The sequence below is a fragment of the Pogoniulus pusillus genome, chromosome 7 (genome assembly GCF_015220805.1).
Source record: "Pogoniulus pusillus isolate bPogPus1 chromosome 7, bPogPus1.pri, whole genome shotgun sequence".
Classification (NCBI taxonomy): domain Eukaryota; kingdom Metazoa; phylum Chordata; class Aves; order Piciformes; family Lybiidae; genus Pogoniulus; species Pogoniulus pusillus.
The window spans coordinates 21,272,985-21,297,712 of record NC_087270.1 but is presented as its reverse complement, the minus strand read 5'-3'; the positions used below and the strand labels follow the sequence as shown (position 1 = coordinate 21,297,712).

At 42.6% G+C, this 24,728-nt stretch overlaps 1 protein-coding gene across 4 annotated transcripts in view; it reads left to right on the top strand.

The window, feature by feature from the left end:
- The window catches only part of KIF16B (kinesin family member 16B), a 174,183-nt gene that overhangs the window by 136,994 nt on the left and 12,461 nt on the right, over positions 1-24,728 (top strand). For all 4 annotated transcript variants that reach the window (XR_010302825.1, XM_064146165.1, XM_064146166.1 and 1 more), the window contains one exon: positions 12,740-12,823. Coding sequence is in view for 3 of the 4 variants with exons in the window: in XM_064146165.1 (XP_064002235.1) it covers positions 12,740-12,823 (84 nt within the window). In the remaining variant the exon portion in view is untranslated. Of the gene's footprint in view, positions 1-12,739; positions 12,824-24,728 lie in introns of those variants that run through there.

Sequence of the window (24,728 nt, the reverse complement as noted above, 5' to 3'; positions counted from 1 at the left end):
TTTATAAATCTCTGAGGGCTAGGGGCCAAGAGAAAGGGGACAAAACTCTTCTCAGTTGTGCCCTTTGGTAGGTCAAAGGGCCCTGGGGATAAACTACAGCACAGGAAGTTCCACCTCAACATGAGGAAGAATTTTACTGTAAACATCACAGAGCCCTGGAAAAAGCTGCCCAGAGAGGTTGTGGAGTCTCCTTCTCTGGAGACTTTCAAGCCCTCTCTGGATGCATTTCTGTGTGACCTGATGCTACTCTGGCCAGGGGGGAGTTGAACTTGATGATCTCTGGAGGTTTCTTCCAACCCCTAACATCCTGTGATCCTGTGATTTCCTCTTGTCCTATCAGCTGATACTAGGTAAAAGGAAACACTGAGAAGAGTCTGGCCCTGTCTTCCTGGCACCCCCTGTATAGATATTTATCAGCGTTAGTTAGATTCCCCCCTTAGCCTCCCGTTCTGCAAGGTAAAGAGCCCAGCTCTTGCAGCCCTTCCTCATGAGAGAGATGTTCCAGTGCCCTCATCACCTCAGCGGCCCTGCGCTGGTCTCTCTCCAGTAGTTCTTTGTCCTTCTTGAGCTGAGGTGTCCAGAGTGGAATCACAGAACATTTTATAATGCCTGTAGGACTAGACATTAGTGAAAATTTATCTATAACCTATGTGGCTATCAATCACTCTTACTGTTGGAGGAGGGACTAAGCTTCCTGTTTGCCTCCTTGAGCTGCATTTTCTCTGGGTTTATAATTTTAAATCACTCAGAAAGCTACCTAACTACTTTTTGTAATCTGTTTGGTTTGTTGTGAGAGTCACTGCTATATATATATATATATATATATATAACAAATGAAACCTGGAGGCATCCTGGGTGTTCATTTGCAGGTGTATTTCTCTGTGACAGATGTTCTGTAAGACCCTGAGATCGGCCATTAATTTTGAGTAGTCAGGAAGGCATCCATCTAGTCAGCAGCAGAAATTACTGCTCCTCTTTGATGAGTTTTCATTATTAGCATTTCTCAAAGGCAAAGGTGGCTGAAATTTATAGCACCAGTTATCCACAGGAGGCAAGAATGTTTCATAGATGCTGCCAGCTATCACTGAGATGAGCTTGCATGCAACAAGCAAATCTTTTTGCATATTGCTGTGAAAACTGCTAGGGTGAATTCTCCTCTCTGAAGCTATTCTCATTGCTTCAGTCAAATGGTATTGTCACCCCTTGGTGTGCAGTTGAAGTGGCCTGATACCCAACATGGCATCAACAGCAGCGTAACGAGTGGGGTGAGGCTGCACCCAGCCACGATGAAGATGGTGTCTACTGCGTGGCCCACATTGTGCTAAAGATGCTTCCTCTACCTTGCTAGAAATCCCAGGGGGAATATAATGAATCAAATCCCAAATAACTTTTGAAAAGAAAATAAACTCTGCAGAGAGCACCAGAAATTTGCCTTTTCACCTTTTTTTTCTTTTGAGAAGTGAGATTGGAGGCATAAATTGATGAAGACTGATTAAGGTGGTGATCGTTGGAGACATGACCTTCCAAACCCAACAGTTGTTGCCATTTACTTAAAGAAATAGTCAAGCACCATGACCTGGAAGAAAACAACCCAAAGTTTGGTTTGCAAAATCATGAGCTAAAAGCATAGAGAATATGTCTTAAACTCATTCATAGACTCTCTAGGTCAGCAGGTTACCCTAGTGCTAGACCATGGTCTGCCATGTGGTACTGGAGAATTCTGTCACAGGGCATGGGATAGAGGAACATAGGAGCAAAATCAAAGTTAGAAGGAGATGGTGTGTTACCATTTCTTCCTGCTTGTTTTCCAGATGCATCCGCAACTCATATTTCATTATTTGGCACTTCAGGACGTGGTTTAATGACTGTAGCGGTCTTAGGCTGAGGTTGGACTTGATGATCTTGAAGGTCTCTTTCCTTCAAAACAATTCTATGATTCTATGGTTTGTGTTGGTTTTTAACTGGCTTATGTGTGAGATAATTACATCCTTTGATTGGCATATGCTGTTTCCTCACCATCTTATTCTACCTTTCTACAGCCTAAATAGAGGACTTAAAATACTTTCTTTGCCATTTGGGCAGCTTTTTGTCCCTCTTTCTTTGGATGTTAATCCTGTGCTAGGCAGGTTTATATTTATAAAGATGCCTTGGCTATATTAGTTTCCAGTTTTCATAAGAGAGATTAAAATCCCAAAGCTGCATAATTTTCTGGAACTGTGCAAGGTTTGCATGAACTTTGCTATATCCTATCGCTCATTTTTATAGTTATTCTGTATTTAAACACCACCCCACTGCTTATAATGAACAAAACAATGAAGTAATTTGTCAAATACTATATTGACTATCATTTATGGCTCCATTTCACTATGTTAGTATTTGGACTGGTCTAGAAATTGCTTTAAGGAGATGAAAAACACCCCTCTAATGCTAAGTAACTTCTTTGGCTGAAGTTAATTTGATTTTTTCTCAGCAGCAGGAGGCAGACTAAATGCAGTTAAAATGAGATAAACAGTGGCCTTCACATCTTACCATAGCCCCAGAAATGCATACTGAGTCTAGGTCAGCCTGCTTGTTTAAGAGAAACTTGGATATGTGAATTCTGAAACTTTTTGGTAATCTCAGAGGACTGTTTGATAGGCAAGTGGGCACAATTCAAAGATAGTGAGGCACAGTTAGGGAAATGCAGAAGAAAAAGCTTTGGTGTCTAAGCCTACTTGGCAATTTTGAATTGTCAGAGGGAGGTTTCAAGAGATGAATTCCCTTTTTGTGTTCATATCCCTCTTCAGTGACAGATGAAGCTGAAATGGTCTTTTTGGAAACAGATATGCCTGTCTGAGGAAAGTAACTGACAAGCATGTCAGGAAGATAAAGTTCAAAGAGAGTTACTCAGAATTAGAGACAGCAGAGCTGTGGAGACTTGTGCACCCTGAGAAGCTGCTCATGTGTTGGTGAATCCATAGAAGATGCTCTGAGGGTTTAGAGCATGCAGACTTTGAGAGGATTTGCAGCAGAACTGCCTGTATTTCTGGGAGGAGATGTAAGTGCTGGCACTTTTTTTGGCACATCTTAGTGCCAGTATTGCAGGGGAATGGTGTAGCGGTGCCTAGTTACACATAGGTGATGCTCTAGAGAGAGATAAGCAGGAAAAAGGCAAGGAATTGTAGCTAGCCTGAGGACAGCAGGGAATTTGCCTGGCAGGTTAACCCAAGTAGTGTGTCCAGTACACTCTGGCCTCAATGGAGTGTGTTCTGGAGGAGCCTGGTTAAGAAGGCTGCCTGCACTAGAGGCCGGGAGTTGCTCCTGCCAGCCAACAAATGCAAAGGTTAAGGCAGTTCTGTGGACAGAGAAATCTTTGGCACAGAGCAAAAAAAATGGGGAACAGGAAGAGAAGATTATTCTCATGTATGTGGGCTAAACCAGCTTCCTCTTGGAGAAAAGTTGTGGCATAAACTGTATTGAGCCTATCTCAGAAGAAAAAACAAATACCAACCAGTCCAAAACTCCAGTAGGTCATTCTGCAGTTCGGTGTCTCTTGTTTTTGTCAAAGGGATATATTTAGGATTTTTCAGAGTGAATTCCTTTAAGGGAGGAGGATGTTGCTTGTTTCTTTGTGCGTGTTTGAGTGAGATCCACGCATTGCAGACTGTAAGAGAGAGAAAAATAGAAAGCTGGAAGACTGCAGCTTTGATCTGCAAGTAGCTGAGGAGACAGCAGGGATGACCCTCAGGTCTCAGCAACACTACAAAGAGTTGAGGAACTGATTGGCTGGAGCAGAGCTCACTTTCTTCAAGGCCAGTGATGGATGGATAGGATTAGGCTGATGTCAGGGACCGTTTGCAGGGACTCATAGAATTGTAGGATGGCAGGGGTTGGAAGGGACCTCTGGAGATCTAGCCCAACCCCTCTGCCAGAGCAGGTTCACTCAGGTCAGGTTGCACAGGAACACATCCAGGCAGGTTTTGTAAGACTCTATATGGCATGGAACAACCCTTTGGTCAGTTTGGATTGCCTCACCCAGCTGTGTCCCCTCCCAAGATCCTCCCCATCCCTTAGCCTACTATTGAAGGGGAAAATGCTAGAAAAGCACAGCCTTGGTGCTTGGCTTAGCAGTAGCCAAAATACTGATGTATTATCAACACAGCTACATCATGAGAAAGATGCTCTGGGTATAATTAGCTCCAACTCAGCCAAACCAAATACATGTTTTTAAAAGGAGACTAAGTTTAGAATTTTATTCACTCAAATTTGGGAAAGCCTCCTCTGAGTTTGAGCTCTGAAGATGTGACTTAAATGGTTTTAAAGTTAATTTGCTGGCTTCTTATGTAGTGGGTAGTGCATGTTCAAATAACTAATCTTTGATCTCAGATTGTTTTCTCAGGATTCATAGAGCAACATTTAGTCTGTTCATCAAGTGTTAACTTCCCCCCTTTGCCTAAGGCTCTCTTATGCAATGGTAAAGTGTCAGTGGTTTGCTGCAGACTAAATACTAATAAAAATGTAGGTATTCAGCTCTTTTTTTGTTTTCCTTGTTGTCAAATCCCTAAATATTTAGTGTGAATTCCTACTTAAAAATACAGCCTTTGTCCATTTTCTTCAGGTTCTGAGAGTCTTGGTACATCTTGAGAACTTGAGGCTTAAGTTACTTTGTTTAAACTTCAAAAACTAAAAGTAGGGCAGATTTTTTTCTTTCATTACTCACTGCAAAATCAAATCAGGTGCAGCCATGTTGGCTGCAGAACTGTGCCACATTCTTCTCTTTGATTTTTCTCATCTGTGACAGAGATTTCTGGTACAAAGGATCAAAAGTCAGACGTGCCTTTTGAAAAATGAGAAAATTCAGGTTGTAAAAGTAACGGGAGAGTTAAAGATGACTGACTTTTTAACTTAATAGTTAGCATTTCCTTAATTTCCTTTTTCCCCCTTTTTCCCCCCATTTAAATATATCAAAACATTGAAGTACAAAGAGAATTTGAGATGAAAGATTAAAGTTGACTCAGCTTCCATCAATGTCTGCCCTGTTTTTCTTCTTGGGAATAAAAAAAAAAAGAAGAAGAAGAAGAAAATCTTTTCCCATATTATAGGCACTAAAACATTGATTTTTACCCCCCAGAAATAATGAGACGTTTCAGTCCTGTAGGCTTGCGGATTTTTGCTTGATGTTGGAAAATGATGCCTTTTTTTCCCCCTTCTTCTTCCTAATGTTTAGGAAGCATAACACTTTGAGCAATTTTATGCTTCAGAAGTGATAAGCCTACATGACTGCACTATGTGGCATTTTCCTTTGGTCCACTATATTAAAACACCATCTTGAAAAGTACTGTGCAAGACTATTTGTTAACATGGTTATATTCCACTCTACTGTGCCATATAACACCTGAGCTAAATGAAATCCTAGGAAGCTTCAGTTGGTGTCAGTGAAGAGTCTCCAACTGAATATAATAACATTTCAAAGGTGGTCTTTCATTTCTAGTTGCTTCATGTTCTAAAAGTCCTGAAAAGAGAGTGCAGTCTGTCTCAGACAGAGCTTTTCATGGTGTTGCAGCCCTCATTTGCGCTCTTTTGGCTTCCAACAGACCAGCATCTCTTCTTGGGGATCAGTAGTTGCAGGCTGTGAAGGTGTATGGTTTCCCTGTCAGAGAGGTTTTGTTAGGTATATGCTGCTTCCAGAAGCAGGTAACCCTTCAGGACAATGTCTTGTGTAGAAGATAAAATAGGTGACTAAAATAGAGCCAGTTACCATTCTGCCACCTGTGTGAAACACCTGCCAATGACCTTGTTCAAACCAATCACCTGGCTGAAATGGGACAGAAGGGTGGGAATTCATTAAGTTGTTCAAGGTTTACTAGAATAGTGTTAGCTAGGTATGAAACACCTTCCCCTTGAGGGCTGAACCTTAGTACTGTCTGAACTTGATCATGCTAATTTCACAGATACTGTATCACAGAATGCCAGGTTGGATGGCACCCCAAGGTTCATCTGCTCCAAACTTTCTAGGTGATAGTCCAGTTGAATCCATTACTTCCTGTGGGAGGTGATTCCAATGTCTTAGGTGTTCTCATGGTGAAAAATTTTCTTATGGAGTCCAGTCAGAATCTCCCCAGGAATAACTTGTTCCCACTGCCCCTTGTCTTCTCCATGTGACTGCTTGTAAAAACAGAGTCTCCATATTTCTGGTAGCCACCTTTTATGTACTGGTACATGGTAAAATGTAAGTTTTACCTAAGTCTTCTTTTACCCACAGTCTTCTCTTCTTAAGGCTGAGCAAAACCAGTTCTCTAGGCCTTTCCTCATATGGCAGAGCTTCCATCCCTCTGGTGATTCCCCTGGCCCTTTTCTGGACACTTTCCAGCTTGTCCACATCTCTTTTGTACAGCAGGGACCAAAACTACATGTGCTGTTCCAGATGTGGCTTGACAAGCACTGAATAGAGTGGGACAGTGACTTCTTTATCTCTGCTGGTGATGCTCACGTTGATGCAACCCAGCATCCTGCTGGCTTTCTTAGCCACTGCAGCACACTGTTCACTCATGTTGAGCTTGTTGTCCACCAAGATCCCAGGTCCCTTTTCACAGGGCTGCTCCCTAGCCAGGTGGATCCCATCTGAGCTGCACTCCTGGGTTATGTATTCCCATGTCCAAGACTCTACTTTTGTCCTTGATGAATTTCATAAGGTTCTTGCTAGCCCAGTCCTTCAGCCTCTCCAGGTTTTCCTGGAGGATGGCTCTCCCTTCTGGAGCATCAACCTCCCCACTCATTTTGGTGTCATCTGCAAACTTCATCAGTGTGCTCTTGATTCCAACATCCAGATTACTTGCGAAGGTAGTAAACAGCATTGGGTGCAGTATCGCTCCCCAGTTTGTTAAGTGTCCTTTCTTACAGATAAAGTTGCTGGGTCACAGCCAAACAGCATACCCCCAAGTAATAAAAGACCCAGAAACCAAGCACAGCTTTTATTTATTGTAAAGAAATTAGGGAGTAAATTGCAAATGACTGTTTGCCTCTCCCTAAGACTGCTACTGCCTAGCAACATTTACCAGATAGGATAAACATAATTAACTGTAAAAAGCTTAATGTCTAAAAGATATCAGGATTGCTGATGTGCAGTCTGGAGGTGTCTCTGTGCTATTTAAAAGTGTTATCTGGTTTTGCATTGGAGTCTAAGTATTCTCGGCCTCGCTCGTGATGTGAGCCTCTGTGTCTGTGCACACTCCTCTGGATATAAATGGCATTTGTATTGCAGCCATGCTGTAATTTAGTAGGGAAATGCTTCTGCAGCCAAAATAAAAACTAGAAATCTTGCACACTACATACAGAAGCTTCTCAGGAAATCATTCAAGCTCTTTCTTCTTGTCATGCTGGGGAATATGCCTCTTAATTTCCCCTGACAGAAAACACATCACCTCATCAACAGCCCTAGAAAATGACAAAGCATCCCCACTGAAAAAGACTGACTGCCAAATGCATTCATTGCCACTGCAGCAAGGGGGACAGAGAGAGGAGGATGGGTTTGCTTCAGAAATGTCAGGAAAGTGGAATAATTTACCCTGCTACCCATCAAGTCCAAGGGTTGTGTCTTGTATGGCCACAGAATGTTCATCCCGTAGTCATGGTGTGACCCTTGAAGAATGAATTTGAGCCAGAAGGCACACAAGTGTATAAAAGAATAATTTATCCTCCTGAACCTGCTTAGAGTGAAATTCTTTTAGTCTTTGAACCAAAGCAAACGCTTCGGTGCAAAATCTGCACCTGCAGATCTTTTACCTGTCATAGAACAACTGTGGCTCAGTCTCACACAAAGTTACCATGCAGCTTCTTAAAGGTGTTGTAGCACTACTAGGAACAGAATTTCCTGAAATTTACTACTGCAATTTGACTTAAGATACTTTAAATAAGTCTCATTCCTTTTTAGTTGTTGCATTTCTGAACCGCACACAGTCAGAGCCTGTATGTCAAATGATACATCAGAACAGAAAATCTTTATAGGCAGTTTCTGTCATAACTTCTGTCTTTTGTTCACTGTATTTGTATTGCTGAGCTTTTAAAAGTGTTTAACTTTTCTGTAAGCCTGAATTACAATGAGATGAGAGAATTGTATTGTCACTGCGTATTTGTGGAACTCCTTCACCAACCTTTCCCCTCTTCCCCCCCATACTGAAGGAATAACTTTGTCACTGTGTCTTCCAGTGGTGATCTCGATAAGCACACTACCTCTGGTAAATACTTTAATGTTGTCTTTTTGTCTAACTGGACCAGCTTCCCATCACAGTGCAATTGCACTCTCAAATATTTTGTATTTATTCACGTTACTGAATGAGTGCTTCTAGTTTTCATGATGCAGAGATAATGTTCTGCCTGTGAACTGGGTGGAAGCTGGTGCTCTGAGATGTCTGCAAGAGCATTCAGGCAGCCTGATGCTCAAGACTGTCTCTGTCATTTTGATAGGGGTTAGATTATTGACATATCATGGGGCAGAATGTATTGGAATCATTGAAGGCTTCCAAGAGCTGCTGAAGGGATGGTGAAATCTACAACTGGAGGGTTTTCTGTTATGTAGCTGGGTAGTCATCTGTTGTGTGACAAAAATGGTGTCAATTATTTATTTCAGAGACAGATATCTGTCAATCATTTGACTTAAAGAGGAGCCAGGGGACCCTTGAGGAAGAGTGAGACACAGAAATGTTCCAGCAGGCACAAGATTATGAGCCTTCTGCATCCAGCCCTGTAGAGATGGTGACTGTAGTAGAATGGTCTAGGTCGGAAGGGACCGCCAAAGATCGCAAGATGTGAGGGGTTGGAAGGGACCTCCACAGATCAAGTCCAACCTGCCTGCCAGAGCAGCACCATAAAGTCTAGCTCAGGTTACACAGGAATGCATGAAAGTCTCCAGAGAAGGAAAGTCCCACAACCTCTCTGGGCAGTGTGTTCCAGTGCTCTGTGACCCTTACAGTAAAGAAGTTCTTCCTCATGTTGAGATGGAACTTCCTGTGCTGTAGTTTATTCCTGTTGCCCCTTGACCTACCAAAGGGCACAACTGAGAGGAGTTTGTCCCCTCTCTCTTGGCTCCTAGCCCTCAGAGGTTTAAACATTGATTACATGCCCTCTAAGTGTTCTCTTCACCAGACCAAACAGCCCCAGGTCCCTCAGCCTCTCCTCACAGGGCAGTGCTCCAGCCCCTTAATCATCTTTGTAGCCCTCCCTTGGACTCTCTCCAGTAGATCCCCGTCCCTCTTGAACTGAGAAGCGCAAAACTGAACACAGTATTCCTGGTGAGGTATCACCAGGGCAGAGTAGAGAGAAAGGAGAATCTCCCTTGATCTGTTGGCTATGCTCCTATTGATGCACCCCAGGATCCCATTTGCCTTCTTGGCCACAAGGGCACATTGCTGTCACCTAGTCTAACTCCCTGGTCAAGGTAATATACCTTCCAGAGGATGCAGAGTTACATACATGTATGTACAGGTATATTCTGTACATACACCTGTATTATATAAGCAGTGCACATCTGTGTGCCACATACAGGTTGGCACATCTGCATTACAAAGGTTTTATTAGATGTAGTTCTCAAAATCCAAGCAATTCCGATCAGGTCTTGAGCAGCAGTGGAATGATGGCTTTTATTTAGCTACATGTCATGACTTTGAATGTCTCAGAGCCAAGTTTACCAGTTGAGTTCTTTCTCTTGCATATTAAATTCTTGACTGTAATAACAGGCTTTGTTGCCTTGGTTTCAGTGATTTGTGCTTTGTAGTTACTTGGGAGTTAAGAAATGCTGAAATTATGTGAGTAGCTACTTGGGTTTGAAGGATTTTGTCAAAACTCTGTCTAGAAAACACAACTTTTTGTTCTTCTAAGATTTTACCTAGAAGTTGGTCCAGATGATCTTTTGAGGTCATTTCCAACTTGAGCTATTCTATGTATCCTGGAATCTAATGGGTCAGGTCTCATGTTTAATTTCTTCTAATCTTAAAAAACAGGTTGATGAAAGCTGAGAGACTGCACCAGAAACATATCTCTATATGTGACCTGTTTCTTTGTGGGTTTGTGGATATAAGCTACAGTTAGTAGTGCTGTAATTGCATCAGGACAAGGTATTATAACAATTGAACTTCTGGACTCGTCAGGTTTTTTTGCTCTTAGTCTTCTTCACTAATCATAACCTTAAAAAGTCACAAGATTTTTTTATAGAATATAAAATTTAATATTGCCCATAACTAAGTTTTGTGGGATCAGTCCCCAAATACCTGTTAAAATCATACTTAGCTTAGGTATAAACCATTTCTGATTTTAGCTGAATACCTTGCTTTGACCTCAAACATCTGAGGATGTTGTAGCAGTAGGGGTTTATTTATTTGTGCAAATTGTTTTTTTTAAGAGATGCTATTTTAAAATGCTATGAAAGTATTAGCTAATAAATACAAAACCCAATCTTCTTAAGGCCAGAAGGGCATTATGATGGTAGTTGTTTTGTCTTGCACGTTTCTAGCAGTGATGTGGTGCTGTGCTATTTAATAAAATAGCATTTCTACAGGGCTGGGATTTTCAAGTCCTTGAAAATATTAGCAGTTATAATCCTGTATAGGTTAAGGAGTAATGCAATGAAAATAAGTCCCAAGGATATAATTATAGAATTCTGTTTGGTTATGGACTGCCAACTTGAAGAAGCAGGCACATTGAGAAGAATACAGTTGGAGAAATTTGAGGGATGTAATTGAGGCTTGCTGCGAGACTGATGCAGAGCAGACATCTCTTCTGTCTCCTCTGGTTCCCTATGTCACTTCATACTGCTCATTTGAAGATGCCTAGGCGTTTCTTTAATGCTATCCAGTTTGGATTCAAACCAGAGAATGGGAATAAATAATTTGTGTTACAGAATTCCACTGTATTTTAAAGATGTGGTTGAGGCCCCATCCCTGGAGGTGTTTAAGGCCAGGCTGGATGGGGCTCTGGCCAGCCTGATCTAGGGTGGGGTGTCCCTACCCATGGCGGGGGACTTGGAACTAGGTGATCCTTGTGGTCCCTTCCAACCCTGACTGATTCCATGTTTACATTCAGTGTTAATAGTGAATCTTCTCTTTTAATTCAGTATATCGGTCCTCCTTGTAACTAGTCATACATTCTCTACAGTTCTGGATGTGCAGATATATAAGAAAATGGTGCCTCTTGTTTGTTATGTCCATATCACCACATAGCCAGAGGAGTTAGTGCAGCAGGCATTTTCATACAGGGCTTTTGCCTGCAAAGCAGCTCCAGCAATACCAGTGTGAGGTTGCATAGGTTTGTCTTGTATAGCAAGGCCAAGGAGAAATAGTTTTTGATGTGCCTTTGAGTGTAAACACAACCTATATGGAGAGGACTTGCATTCTTGTGCATCGCTACCAGCCTTAGTGTCTTAGCAGGCCAAGTCCTTTGGTGCTTGTTATACACTCTCGAGTCTTTTTGTGTTTCCCAGATACAGCTGACTGGGCTTTGTTCAAGTGTCTTATTGGCGTTCAAGAAAGGAAGAAAGTTCCCTTGCTCTCTTCCTTACCAGTGTAACTTGCCACAGTTTCTACAGAATGAAAATTAAATGAAAAGACAGCTTTGAACACCCCTGTGAAAGAAGTCTTATAAGGACAGATCTGCATAGCTGCTTTGAGGAGTTCTGCTGCTGCCATGATTATAAATTTCGGTGTGATGTGTGAGATTTTGCATGCTCATGTGAATTCTCTTCAGAAATTAGAGCTGTCAGCTTCCAGCATAGACACTCATTTGGATGTGATGGAGCTACAACTCAAGAAGTCCCATTTCTCATTATCTTAACTACCATCACAGCATATGTGCATGGTTTTCACAGAAAGTTAGGGACCTTGAAAGATCATCCAGTCCAACCCTCCTGCCAGAGCAGGACCACCTCTAACAAATCACACAGGAATGCAGCCAGGTGAGCCTTGAATATCTCCAGAGAGGGAGACTCCACAACCCCCTGGGCAGCCTTTTCCAGTGCTCTGTCACCCTCACAGTGGAAGAAGTTTTTCCTTACATTTACATGAAGCCTCCTATGCCTCAACTTCCACCCATTGCCCCTTGTCCTGTCATTGGGTATCACCAAGCGGGGCCTGGCTCCATCCTGTTGGTGCTCAGCCTTTACATATTTGTAAGCATGAATGACAACACCTGTTAGCCTGGTTTAGCCTGTTTGTGCTGCAAAGGAGGAAGCCATAGACAAGGCAAAATGCAATGTCCCTCAGGTCTGACTCAAGTGTCATCTGGAGTCCAGCAATGCATCTTCCACAGCATAATGTAAGTGATGAGTTTGAGATCCAATGATCTGCTGTTTATGATCCTCTATAAGAAAAGACAAACAGATGACATGATGGTACAGATGGAGACCACAGGATTTAAAAGACTAAATTCAAACTTTTAAAATACCCACAATTTTAAAGAGGTCTTTCTTACTTGGGGCCATGGTATGAAATTCAGCTTGTGACTTTGTAGTCTTTATGTGAGCAAACAGCAGCAGTCTGATTCCTTTGCATTCTGCCTCTCATTTATGTCAGAATGTGTTTTTATCTTAGCAGTGCTACAGACCAGATAGTAATAGCATCAGCAGCAACATGTAATCTGGTATTTGCTAGTAGCGTGCAGTGTAGCTCATGAATATTTGCCATTTTCTTCTTCACACTTGCTTCATAGTTTAAAGAGAATTTTCTCATTTCAACTTGTCACTTCTGATGCCGTTTTGTCCTTTAATGTCTTCCAGCTTGCCTCTTTAGAATTCCCTCCGAAGAAGCTCTTTGGAAACAAGGATGAACGAGTGATTGCAGAACGACGGAGTCACTTAGAGGTGATGCCAAGTTTTTAACAGGCTTTTCTGGTGCATTTTGGTGGAATGCTCTGCTTGACCAGCAAAGCCATTCCCACGTGGTCAAAGTTGAATAGCCTGCTTCTAACTGTGAAGTTCCTTACTGCCTCATTTAACACAGGAGATGGCAGCAGTAGATTGCAAAGTAATGATACAGGTCTTAAAAAAAAGGAATTAATCCTGGTCTAGGGGAAAAAAAGGCAGCTCCCTAGAGATATTCATAGGAGGTACATTTATTTAAGGGGAAAGGTTGTGGATGAGGTAAGTGCTCACTCTAGACAGATGGTCTCTGTACAAGACAACTAAACAAATACTGCTGCTTTAAATGCAATGTTTTGACTAAAGATTAACTATTTTATCATAGTTGTTCTATCCAAAGATCTCACAACAGACGGAAAGTGGTATTTAGGCATCTTTGAGCTCTATTTTGTAACTCAGCTTTCTGAGTGTTTGGTCTTTTGGGTTTTAAAGTTAATTTTATTATATCAGGTTGTGGGTTTTTGCTTGTTCTGCAGAGCAACGTGGATGGCATAGTTTTGCCTCCTACCCTACCTGAGGTCTTTATGGTTCTGTGTTAATGAATGCATTATTGCAGGCCAGGGGCAGGAGGTGGGGTTTGTGGGAAGAGGAAGAGGTGTGAACAAAGATTAAACCACACGCTCCACACCTGTATTCTTGCCATACAAAGATTATCTTCTCATGCTAGTCATTAAGAATTAAATTCTTTATGGAGCTAAAGCAGCATTAAGTGGAGATTTAGAAAAATGAATATAAAAGTAGATTGCTTCCAACTCGAATCTTTTCTTGCGTTTGAAAATTTCTTTAGGTATTTCACCTTTTCTTTGATCTACCAACAAAACATCCTCCTACTGACTTGATGTGAGGCTGTCTTACATGTACCACTGTAATGTAATCTACTTTTTTTCGTTTCATGTGCTCTCTAGAGGGCATAAAGGCATGGCCACAGCTTTATCTAGTGCTCAATTTGCATATTTTTGTACCAGTAAGAAATTTAATCCCTTAATCTTTCTGACCTTTCATTGATTTACTAACGGATTTTATTGTAATGTTCCTAAATGTTTAAACTTCTGTGTGTAGTGGTGCTTTGATCACACAGCTCTCCCTGTAGCCAGTTTTTAGCTTAATGTGAAATTGGATGTATTTTAACTAAAAGAAGTCAGTAAAATTGGAGAGAGGCCAGGGGAGAGCCATGAGGATGATTTGGGGACTTGAGCATCTTCCCTATGAAGAGAGACTGAGAGCCCTGGGGCTGTTTAATGTGGAGAAGAGAAGCCTGAGAATAGATCTGATCAATGGGTGCAAATATCTGAGGGGTGGGTGTCAAGTGGATGGGGCCAATCTCTTTTCATTGGTCTGCAGCAATAAGACAAGGAGCAACAGCTACAAACTGGAACATAGAAGGTTTCACCTCAACATGAGGAGAAACTTCTTTATAGTTCTGGGGAGGTTCTTCTCCCCTTCTACTCTGCCCTGATGAGACCACACCTGGAATACTGTGTCAGATTTTGGGCTCCCCAATTCAGGAGAGACAGTGACCTGCTGGAAAGAGTCCAGTGGAGAGCCATAAGGATGACTGGGGGACTTGAGCATCTTCCCTACAAAGAGAGACTGAGAGCCCTGGGGCTGCTTAGTTTGGAGAAGACTGAGAGGAGATCTGATCAATGTGTACAAATATCTGAGAGGCGGGTGTCATGTGCCTGGGACAAATCTCTCTTCAGTGGTCAGCAGCATTAAGACAAGGAGGAACAGCTACAAATCAGAACATGGAAGATTCTACCTCAACATGAGGAGAAATTTCTTTACGGTGAGGGTGACAGGACACTGGAACAGTGTTGCCCAGAGAGGTTGTGGAGTCTCTTGAGACTTTCAAACCCTGCCTGGATGTGGTCCTGTGCAAACTACCCTAGGGCATCCTGCTTAGCAGGGGTTTGGACTTGATGGTCTGTGGACATCCCTTCCAACCTCTAATACTCTGTGATTCTGTGATTTTACAAACATAATAATAAGACTTTATTGGGAGTGTAGTGATGAGATGAGTAACAGTTCCAAACTGAAAGAGGAGAAACAGTTCCAAATTGGAACAGGCAGCCCAGGGAAGTTGTGGATGCCCTATTGCTCAAGGCCACGTTGGACTGGGCTTTTTGAGCAACCTGGTCTAGTGGAAGGTGTCCCTGCCCATGGCAGGGTGAGTTGGAACTTGATGATCTTTAAGGCCCCTTCCAACCCAAACCATTCTATGATTCTATGGTATGACCACTGTTCACATGAATAAGGTTTTGTCAAATGTGACACTTGGCCATGCCACTCAGTAATCCTGGCAAGTCGCTCAGAGTTGGAGAAACTGAAGGTCCCCTGTGGCTAAGAGAACATTAGATAAAGAGGCCAAGCAGCCAAGCAAATGTTACCATCCTTGCCATGAGTAATTTGATGCAACAAGGTGAACAAAGCCACTTTATGTCTGGGTGTTTTAATCGTGGTATTTTCTTTACCCTGTGCATTTTGAAGTGGTCTGCTCTGGCGTTGCCAATAGCTGCAGAGTTTCAGCTAACATAGCCACAGCCTCCTTGGTGAAGAGAAAGAGAAATAAACTAAGTAGTAATGGTTTACAAAGTGAAGTAAAGCTTTGGGGGCTCAAAGTACATCTTGAGTTATACTGGGAAAGTGTTTGGCAGGCAGAAAAAGTGTGGTAGTGGAAGATGGCACAGGCACTAGTTCTATTTAAAATCCTGGCTGGGTACTGCCTTATGGCTTTCAATCTCACGTGAACCTTGGTGAACCTTGAGCAAGCTTTAGCAGGCTAACTGGAAAGTAGTAAATGAACAATTGCATCTGTAAGGGATGTGGGTTTGTGGTCTCCTGGCCACAGCACATTTCTCACATGAGAAATCAATCAGCTAAAAGGTGAGAACCTTAGCCTAGAGAGAAAACATGGCTTGTATGCAGCTGGCTTTGACACATGATCCTCTACCTTGACTTGGCGGAAACCCTTTGCAATCCCTTTCAAGCCTTACAGGCTATGTGATGCTGTAGCTGTGATACAGTCTAAAGGTTGATTTGATTGTTTCATGTGGTTATTCAGGAGGTAATGAGCTAATACCACATTTGGAGAAAAACAAAGCACAGCTTCCAGGCTAACAAAAAGAGTACATTCTTACCAATGCCCAAGCTGACCTTAAAAGACTAAAAGTAGATTACAGCCTGACAAGTATCAGTCTCATAAGTGCTCTGAACAAATATTCTGTATTGTAAGGTCACTAGTAGAGCTGTCACAACAAAGGCATTTTTCTTCCAGTTTCTATGTTAGGTATTTATATGTCCTTGTCTTGGTTTTACTGGGACAGAGTTCTGGGATAGAATCCCAGGCCAGCGATGGGCTGCAGGCCATTAGCAACTCAGAGTCAGCCAGCACAGATGACTAGAGTTGGCCACAGGTGTATCCCAGCCCATGAATGTCACATTCACTATAAAGGGGGAAGTTTGCTGAGGAGGGCTTCCTGCTTGGGCTCATCCCCTCTGTGCTGCTCTGCCACCAAGGCCTTCATTCCTGCTGCACAATTGGCTGGCCTAAGTATAACCATGTATGCCTCGTACTGACATGGCTACCAGTTTGGCTCTTTCATTATGTCCAGTTTCATTCCATCCTGTAGTCTTCTCTCCTTTTCCTGATTCCTCGTCATTGCTGGGGCAAGCTTGTCAGGTGATAGAGTAACTGCCAGAGTTTGGCCCCAGACTGGTTAGGGGACACTTCGACTACTGTTTCCAGTTCTGGGCCCCTCAATTTAAGAAGGGTGTTGAGGTGCTTGAGCATGTCCAGAGAAGGGCAACAAGGCTGGTGAGGGGGCCAGAGCATGGCCATAGGAGGAGAGGCTGAGGGAGCTGGGGGTGTGCAGTCTGGAGAAGAGGAGGCTTAGGGGAGACCTTATTACTCTCTACAACTACCTGAAGGGAGATTGTAGCCAGGTGGAGGTTGGTCTCTTCTGCTAGGCAACCAGTGACAGAACAAGAGGACACAGTCTCAAGCTGTGCCAGGGCAGGTTTAGGCTGGATGTCAGAAAGAAATTTCTCACAGAAAGAGTGATTGGCATTGGAATGGGCTGCCCAGGGAGGTGGTGGAGTCCCTGTTCCTGGAGGTGTTGGAAAGGAGACTGGATGAGGCACTTAGTGCCATGGTTTGGTTAATTAGAAGGTTTTAGGTGATAGATTGGGCTCTATGATCTTGAGGGTCTTTCCCAAATTGGTTATTCAGTGCTGAATAAGCTGTGGCTGCACCTTGGTTTTCATGGACTCTCTGGATTGAAGCAGAATACTATAGCTTAGGCTAGTCCAGTGCTTTCTACAGGTCATCTGTGAGCAGCAGTAGTTTCTTCTTTTTCCTTCCATTAGTATTACTTTTCATTTTGCATTGGGCACAAACCAGTTCAAAGTTAAATGCACACCTGCATGAAGAACAAAACAACTTAGGCTGTTATTTCAGTCAAGCAGCCTGACTAGACTATTTGCAGGAATTAGCAGCTGGGTACTGAAATAGCCTCGCGGGCTCTTTCCTTACATCAAAACTAGATCGCAGCCCTCACTCTGATCTGAGAAAATGAAACAGGCTGGGAGTCACTGCAGGAGCAAAATCATTCTTCCAATGAACTAAACTTACAGCAATCAAGAGAGCTGCTGCTTGTGCAGATATCTAAATTGTTATATTTTTTGAGTCACTTTGGCTTTAGTCAGAGAAATTTTCTTTGTGATTAAATACAAAAAGGTTTGTCCAAAGCATCCTTTGCTGGAAACTTTAGGAAGATAGCTTTTGCTACACATCATCTCTTGGATTCTTGCCACAATAGGAGAAGTACCGAGGAGAGCAGAGGGATTTGTGGTACCTTCCAAGGCAAGTAGAATCAAAGATCCCAGCTGGAGCATTTACTTTAGGGTTGTCACATCAACATATTTCAGCTTGAGATTAGAAGTGTGCATATTTCCTCATAATAGAGGTTAAGTTTCTTAGGATCATAGAATCGTTAAGATTGGAAAAGACCTTGAAGATCAAGTCCAGCTGTCAACCCAACACTACCACGACCATTCATGCTATGAAGAGCCATGTCTACATGTTTTTTGAACACCTCCAGGGATGGTGACTCCACCACTTCCCTGGGCAGCCTGTTCCAAGGCTTGATCACTCTTTCAGTAAAGATTTTATTTTTTTCCCCCAGTATCCAGTTTAAACCTGCCCTGGTGCAACTTCAGGCCATTTCCTTGTGTTCTATCACTAGCTACTTGAGAGAAGAGACCAAGAGATTCCAAGAGACTTGGAGAAAGAGATGCCAGAGAGCCCCAGATTGTGCAGATTGTGGTTTAAAATCACATAAATTACAAAGTTGATGCTCTAGTGTGGTTTTGGACAGGCAGGATCCACAGATTGAGGCCAATTGTGTGAGGTTTAACAAGGCCAAGCACTTGGTCCTGCAGTTGGGTCACAACAATCCCATGTAACACTATAGGCTTGGGGCAGGGTGGCTGGAAATCTGCCCTGGAGGAAAGGACCTGGGGGTGCTGGCTGAACATGAGCCATCAGCATGCTCAGTAGCCAAGAAGGCCAACAGCATCCTGGCCTGGATCAGAAGCAGTGTGGCCAGCAGGAAGAGGGAAATGTTCATGACCTGGCTGAGGCCACACCTCAAATACTGGGATCAGTTTTGGGCCCCTCACTACAAGAAGGACACTGAGGTAGCTGGAGCATGTCCAGAGAAAGACAACAAAGCTGGCAAAAGGTTTGGAGAACACATCTGGTAAGGAGCACTGAGGGAACTGGGGCTGTTCAGTCTGGAGAAGAGGAGGCTGAGGGGAGACTTCATTGCAATCTGCAACTCCCTGAAAGGAGGATGTAGTGAGGTGGGGGTTGGTCTCTTCCCCCTAGTGTCAGGTGATACAGTAAGAGGAAATGACCTGAAATTATGCCAGGGGAGACTTAGGCTGTGTATTAGAAAAGATTTCCTTACTGAAAGAGTGGTCAGGCATTGGAATAGGTTGCCCAGGAAGGTGACAGTCACCATCTCTGGAGGTGTTTGAGAAACTTGTGGACTTGGCAATTTGGGACATGCTTTAATGGCCATGGTGGTGTTAAGTTGATAGTTGGATTGGATGATCTTAGAGGTTTCTTCCAAATGAAGCAATTTTATGATTCTATATGGAATTGCAATGTGAACACCTTCTCTTTGGTGTTTCTGGGTGTAGTATAAATTCTTTTGAGCAGTATCTTACATTTCGGAAGAGGTCTGGAGAAGCACCATGCAAATTTGCACAAAGGTTTTGCCTGTACATCTTAAGAGAAAACACCTACATTGTATTTAAAATTGCCTATCCAAAATGCCCTCTTGCAATGTATTAATTTAGTAGTATTACATCAGGGGCCTGTTGCAGGGCAAAACTCTTAATTAATTGTTTTGCAGTCTAAAGGCTGCAGAAGTGAAGTAATTTCACTTCAGAGCCAACCTTGCCTGATTAAATCCCCCTTGAATGAAACAGCCAAGAAGTCTTTTGATTACAGTTAATGGATAGAATTTAGTGTGTGTCTATCCTTTCATGCAATTAGAAATCAGCAGATAAAGATCCTTTTTTAAATGAAATCAGGTGATCTATGTTCCTTTTTATTATTATTTGTAAGCAAGAGGTTTTTTAGAAGAATGGCATGTCGCAAGTTCTCCTGAAATCCCAGCTCCTGTGGATACTGCATTCCTGTGTTACATCCTTCCCCTCATTGTTTTTCTCGGACTCAGCTTTGTTGTTGTGATGGAGATGATGATTATTAGCCTTATTTTCCCAGCCAGAAAAAGTGACAGGTGTCTAAGGTGACACTGCATGCTGAGCCATGTTTCTCGACTCCTTGGTCAGAAGCCTTGCAGTCATGGATCTATTACATGGGTATGTAGTGACAGGACGAGTGGCAATGGTTTTAAAGTAGGGCAGGATGGATTTAGGTTGGACATTAGAAGGATGTTCTTTACAGTGAGGATAGTGAAATACTGGAACAGGTTGCCCAGAGAGGTGGTGGAGGGCCCCATCCCTGGAGACATTCAAGGTCAGACGTGATGGGATCTTGAGCAGCCTGATCTAGTTGAAGATGACCCTGCTCCCTGCAGGGGGGCTGGACAAGATGACCTTCAAGAGACCCTTCCACCCAACACGTTCTATGATTTTATGATCAGTCACCAATGTCCTTCAAAACAGCCACAACTGTTATGCTGCCAAAATGCCAGTAGGTTGTTGCTTAAAGGAAAACAAAAACTCTGCAAAGCCTCAGTCTGTCTCTGTCTCCGTTCCCAATTTTCTGTTCCCTACTCCCACTGCTGTGTTTGAGGCTTTGGGGCTGTTCAGTCTGGAGAGGAGAAGGCTCTGAGGTGACCTTATTGTGACCTTTCAGTATCTTAAGAGGGTCTACAAGAAAGCTGGTGAGGGACTTTTCAGGGTGTCAGGGAGTGACAGGAGGAAATGGAACAAAGCTAAAAATGGGTAGATTCAGACTGGATGTTAGGAAGAAGTTCTTCACCATGAAGGTGGTGAGACCCTGGAACAAGTTGGCCAGAGAGGTTGTGGAAATCCCATCCCTGGAGGTGTTTAAGGCCAGGCTGGATGAGGCTCTTGACAGCCTCACACAATGTGAGGTGTCCCTGCCCATGGCAAGGGGGTTGGAATTAGATGATCCTTGTGGTCTCTTCCAATCCTAACTAATTCTATGGCCAGTAACTTGTGGCCAGTAAAGGAGAGGAACAAGCAAAATCTCTGAGCAGGGATGCCCCAAGAGACAGCTCAGCAGTATCTTGTGTTTTAGTTTGCTGCTACTGACAGGATTCAGGGAATGAAAGAGAATCTGTAGCAGTACGGTGAAGTGAGCCTAGCAGAGGTTTTGTTGGAGCACATTCATCTTCCTGGCATTGTCTCTTTGCTTCTTTTGAGTTTTTTTCTTGGTACTTTGAACGTCTTTAAGAGATAGACATGCTCAATTTATTTAAAATTAATAGCACAATTGGCCTTAACCTCCTCACTTGCTGGTGTCTGCTGATGAGGTTTTCAATGATAGGTGTTAAGGCAAGAAGCAGAAATAAATCTTGTATGAACTGCATAATTCAGTTCTGCTCTCAAATCTGTGATACTGGCTGGGGAAAGTGCCGGAGGCACTGAACTGGCTGAGGTATTACTGTTACTTATGGACAAAATTAAGCTTCCAAAATAAGAGTGTTTAATTTAAAAGCCAGATATTTTGTGCTTTTGTTTGTAACTGGTATCAGCACTGGAGGTGATCATTTCTAGGGTTTTTTGGGGTGTAGGTATCTAAAGATAGCCACCGTGACTGTCCTCTCGAGCTTCTGCTGGCTCCAAAGATCTGATCTTTGAGGAAGATATGAAAACATGCAAATAGCCTCTCCTTGAACTTAAATTCGTTCTTGTTATTTGGCTGGTTCAGAATGAACACCTCCCTAGCTACGCTGCAGTAAAAAAAAGCTGAGAAAAAAATGAATCTCAAAATATTTGTCAACACATTTGGGCAAACAGAATGCCTGAGTGTCTGAGACCTCATTTCTTGAGGTTTCCCTTGCAGTCATGAGGGCAGAAACATTTTAATGAGCTTTTAGATGATTCGTCATTTGAATATTTAGTGTAAACTTCACTGGCCTTTGTTTCACAGACCCATTCTTTAATATGTTTAAGTGAAACACCCTTCTTTGTGCAACTTACAGCTGAACTAATATTTGGAGTGCAAAAACTTTGTCAGGTGGGGTTAGGTTTAGCATTGATTGGGTTTTGGTGGTTTTTATCTCACGATTGATGCCAGTCACAAAGACCTTTCAATGCTGTGGAATATATGTTGATTCAAAGTGACTGTTAAAAGGAAATTAATAGACTCTGGTATCAGCTTATAGCAACATCCCAAATACCAGAGCTTTTTAAGAGAAGCTTTAAAGCCAGGTGCTCACCAGCCTGTCTCTTGCAGGACTGAATGTAGGCTTCTAACAGTGGGGTTGTAAATACTCTTCTTAGAAGCATCTCAGTGAGATGGACTTCAGAAAACATCCAGAATAAATTTCATAATAATGAAAAGATAAAAGAAAATAGTTTTTTTCTTTGTTACAGAGAGGCAGACACACGAGATAGGAGTGCTAATGCAAAAGCAAACCACTGCAAATGTCAGTGGCTGATAGAATCATAGAATCATATAACAATAGGGGTTGGAAAGAAATTCTGAAGATCAAGTCCAATCCTCCTGCCAAAGCAGGATCACCTAGGGCAGGTCACACAGGAACACATCCAAAATGAGTCTTTAAAGCCTCTAGAGAAGGAGGCTCCACAAACTCTCTGGGCAGTCAGTTCTGGTACTCTGCCACCCTTACAGTAAAGAAATTTCTTCTCGTGTTGAGGTGGAACTTCCTGTGCTCCAGTTTGCATTCATTGCCCCTCCTCCTATTACTGGGCTCCACTGAAAAGAGACTGACGCTTTTTCTCAACACCCACCCTTCAGATGTTTATAAACATTAATATAATGCCCTCTCAGTCTTCTCTTCTCCAGACTGAACAGCCCCAGGTCTGTCAGCCTTTCATCACCAGGCAGATGTTCCAGTCCTTTATTCATTCTTGTAGCTCTCAGTTGGACACTTGCTTGTCCATCTCTGTCCCACTTGAACTGGGGAGCCCAGAATTTGGTACAATATTCTAGATGTGGTTACACCAGGGCAGAGTAGAGGGGGAGGAGAATGTCCCTTGATCTGTTGGCCACATTCTTATGCACCTCAGGATGCCATTGCCTGCTCTCCACAAGGGCACATCGGTGTCTCATGGATGACTTATTGTTCACCAGGACTCCAAGGCCCTTCTCCATGGAGTTGCTTTTGAGCAGGTCAAACTCTTAATCTGTACTGAGAAGAAAATCTTTTCACGAAAGATTGTTTCATACCCATAGTTTGAACTGCAGAATGAGGCATCTTGGAGTGATGCTTTCAATTTCCTACCGGGGAAAAAAGGATGCAGTGGGAACACAGAAGGATAGAGGCATCAACAAAGAGAGCATCTGTGATTTGGCTGTATTGTGGGCTGTATCAGCTTTATGAAATCCATATCAAGGATCACTTTCTAGATGTACTTAGGCTGTATGAAATCCATACCAAGGATCACGTTCTAGATGTACTTAGGCTGCACCAAGTGCATTGGAGAACTAAAATAGCTGCTTTTAGCAGCAACACTAAGATCTTGCCTTGTCTGCAGACAGTAAGACTTTGCAGTGATCCATCTGAGAGCATCTGAACACGTCAGGTTCCCAGGCTTCAGTGCATCATTGGCACTGGCTTCTCTGGCACCAAGGCACCTGGCTTTCCTTCTTTGATGTGGCAGCCCTCAAAGAGGAGCTGCAGCAGCTCTCAGCAGTTGAAACATGTAAATTTTTTTCTGGTTGTTGCTGCTTCTCAAGCGAGGTATGTTGACTTCAAAAAGTGAATGAAATTAATTTTGCTTATTGATTACAGTCACTAAATATAAGAAATTAGGACTGCATGCATCAGCAGTTGATCCCACACCAATAAAATGCTACTTTGATTAAATACCATGAACTCTCAGCCAAACCCACAGCAGCTGGAAGATGTTATTCTTGTAATAGCAGTGGATGATAAAGATGGTTGTTTAGAAGGAGTGAAAGCCTGGGTACGTTTTCTGAATGAGTTCATTTTAAACTCTAATACAACAGGATGCAAAAGGAAGAATAAGCATAAGCAGCCCCTCGGTCTCACTTGTTCAGACTCAGTATATTACTCAAGGCTGGGTCTGAAACCCTGTTTTGCAGAGTTTGCTAGAGGTAACTTCATATACGTGTCCCTCTCCAATAATTTTAGTGTTGCCTTCTTTTAGGTGTGTAACTTCAGATTTATGCCTCAAAGCCTGAGTCTTTTGTGCTTTTTATTGCCATTACAAGAAATTTCAGAGTATCAAGAAATAATTATGATTTAGTAAGTTCAGAATATGGGAGAGAATATAGTTTGAGCTTCAATTCAGCTCCACATCCTAATGTGTTTTGCTGTCAGTTCAGAATAAATTTCCCAGCACCCCCCTACAAATCAGGTTTTGAAGTGGTTTATCTTTATTGCTCCCCAGTAATGGCTCTGCACATTCAGATGTGAGCAGATGAATAAAGGGAGCACTCAACCAAGGACGCTGGCTTGAACTTGTGCTATCCATTTTCAAAGCAAGTGTATCAGTCATCCTCCAGCATCTGATTTCACCAAAGGAAGCAGAGGGTGATGCATGTCAAGTGCTTTGGTAGCTCTTTGCCAAGGCCACTCCAGCAGACGACAGGCTGCTACTGCTGGCCCGGGGATGCATGGTAAATTCAGCCCTGGTGTTCTTGCTGAAAGGATTTTGACAGGACTTGTTTGGACTTGTGCACCAAAGAAATGACTGGTTTCCTTCACTAGACAGGTGTCATTTGATCTTTTTTGAACATGACCATTCAGTCCCCAAAGAAGCCTCATGCTGATAGAGAACTTGTAAATCATAGCCCTTGCTGCCTTTTTCTGGCTTTTTCCTTTCCTTCCAGCCTGCAATTGGAGCTACTTGAAGCCATTGAAAATAAGCTTTTAGCATGCAGGGGCATTGTAAGAAATAGTAAGTCCTGTGGATTTTAAATTTATTTCAGCTAGAATAAGATTTTAATTTGGAATGTAGACTGACTTCAGAACTTAATTCAATTGATGCAGCGTAAGAGTAATTCAACATAATGTGCTCATGCCATTAGACTTCCACAGAAAAATGCTCTAAATAGCTGTAATGAATAGTTTGGATTCTGAAAACCTGGGAGAGCAATTTCACCTTGAATCATAAGTGGCATCTCTCAGAATGC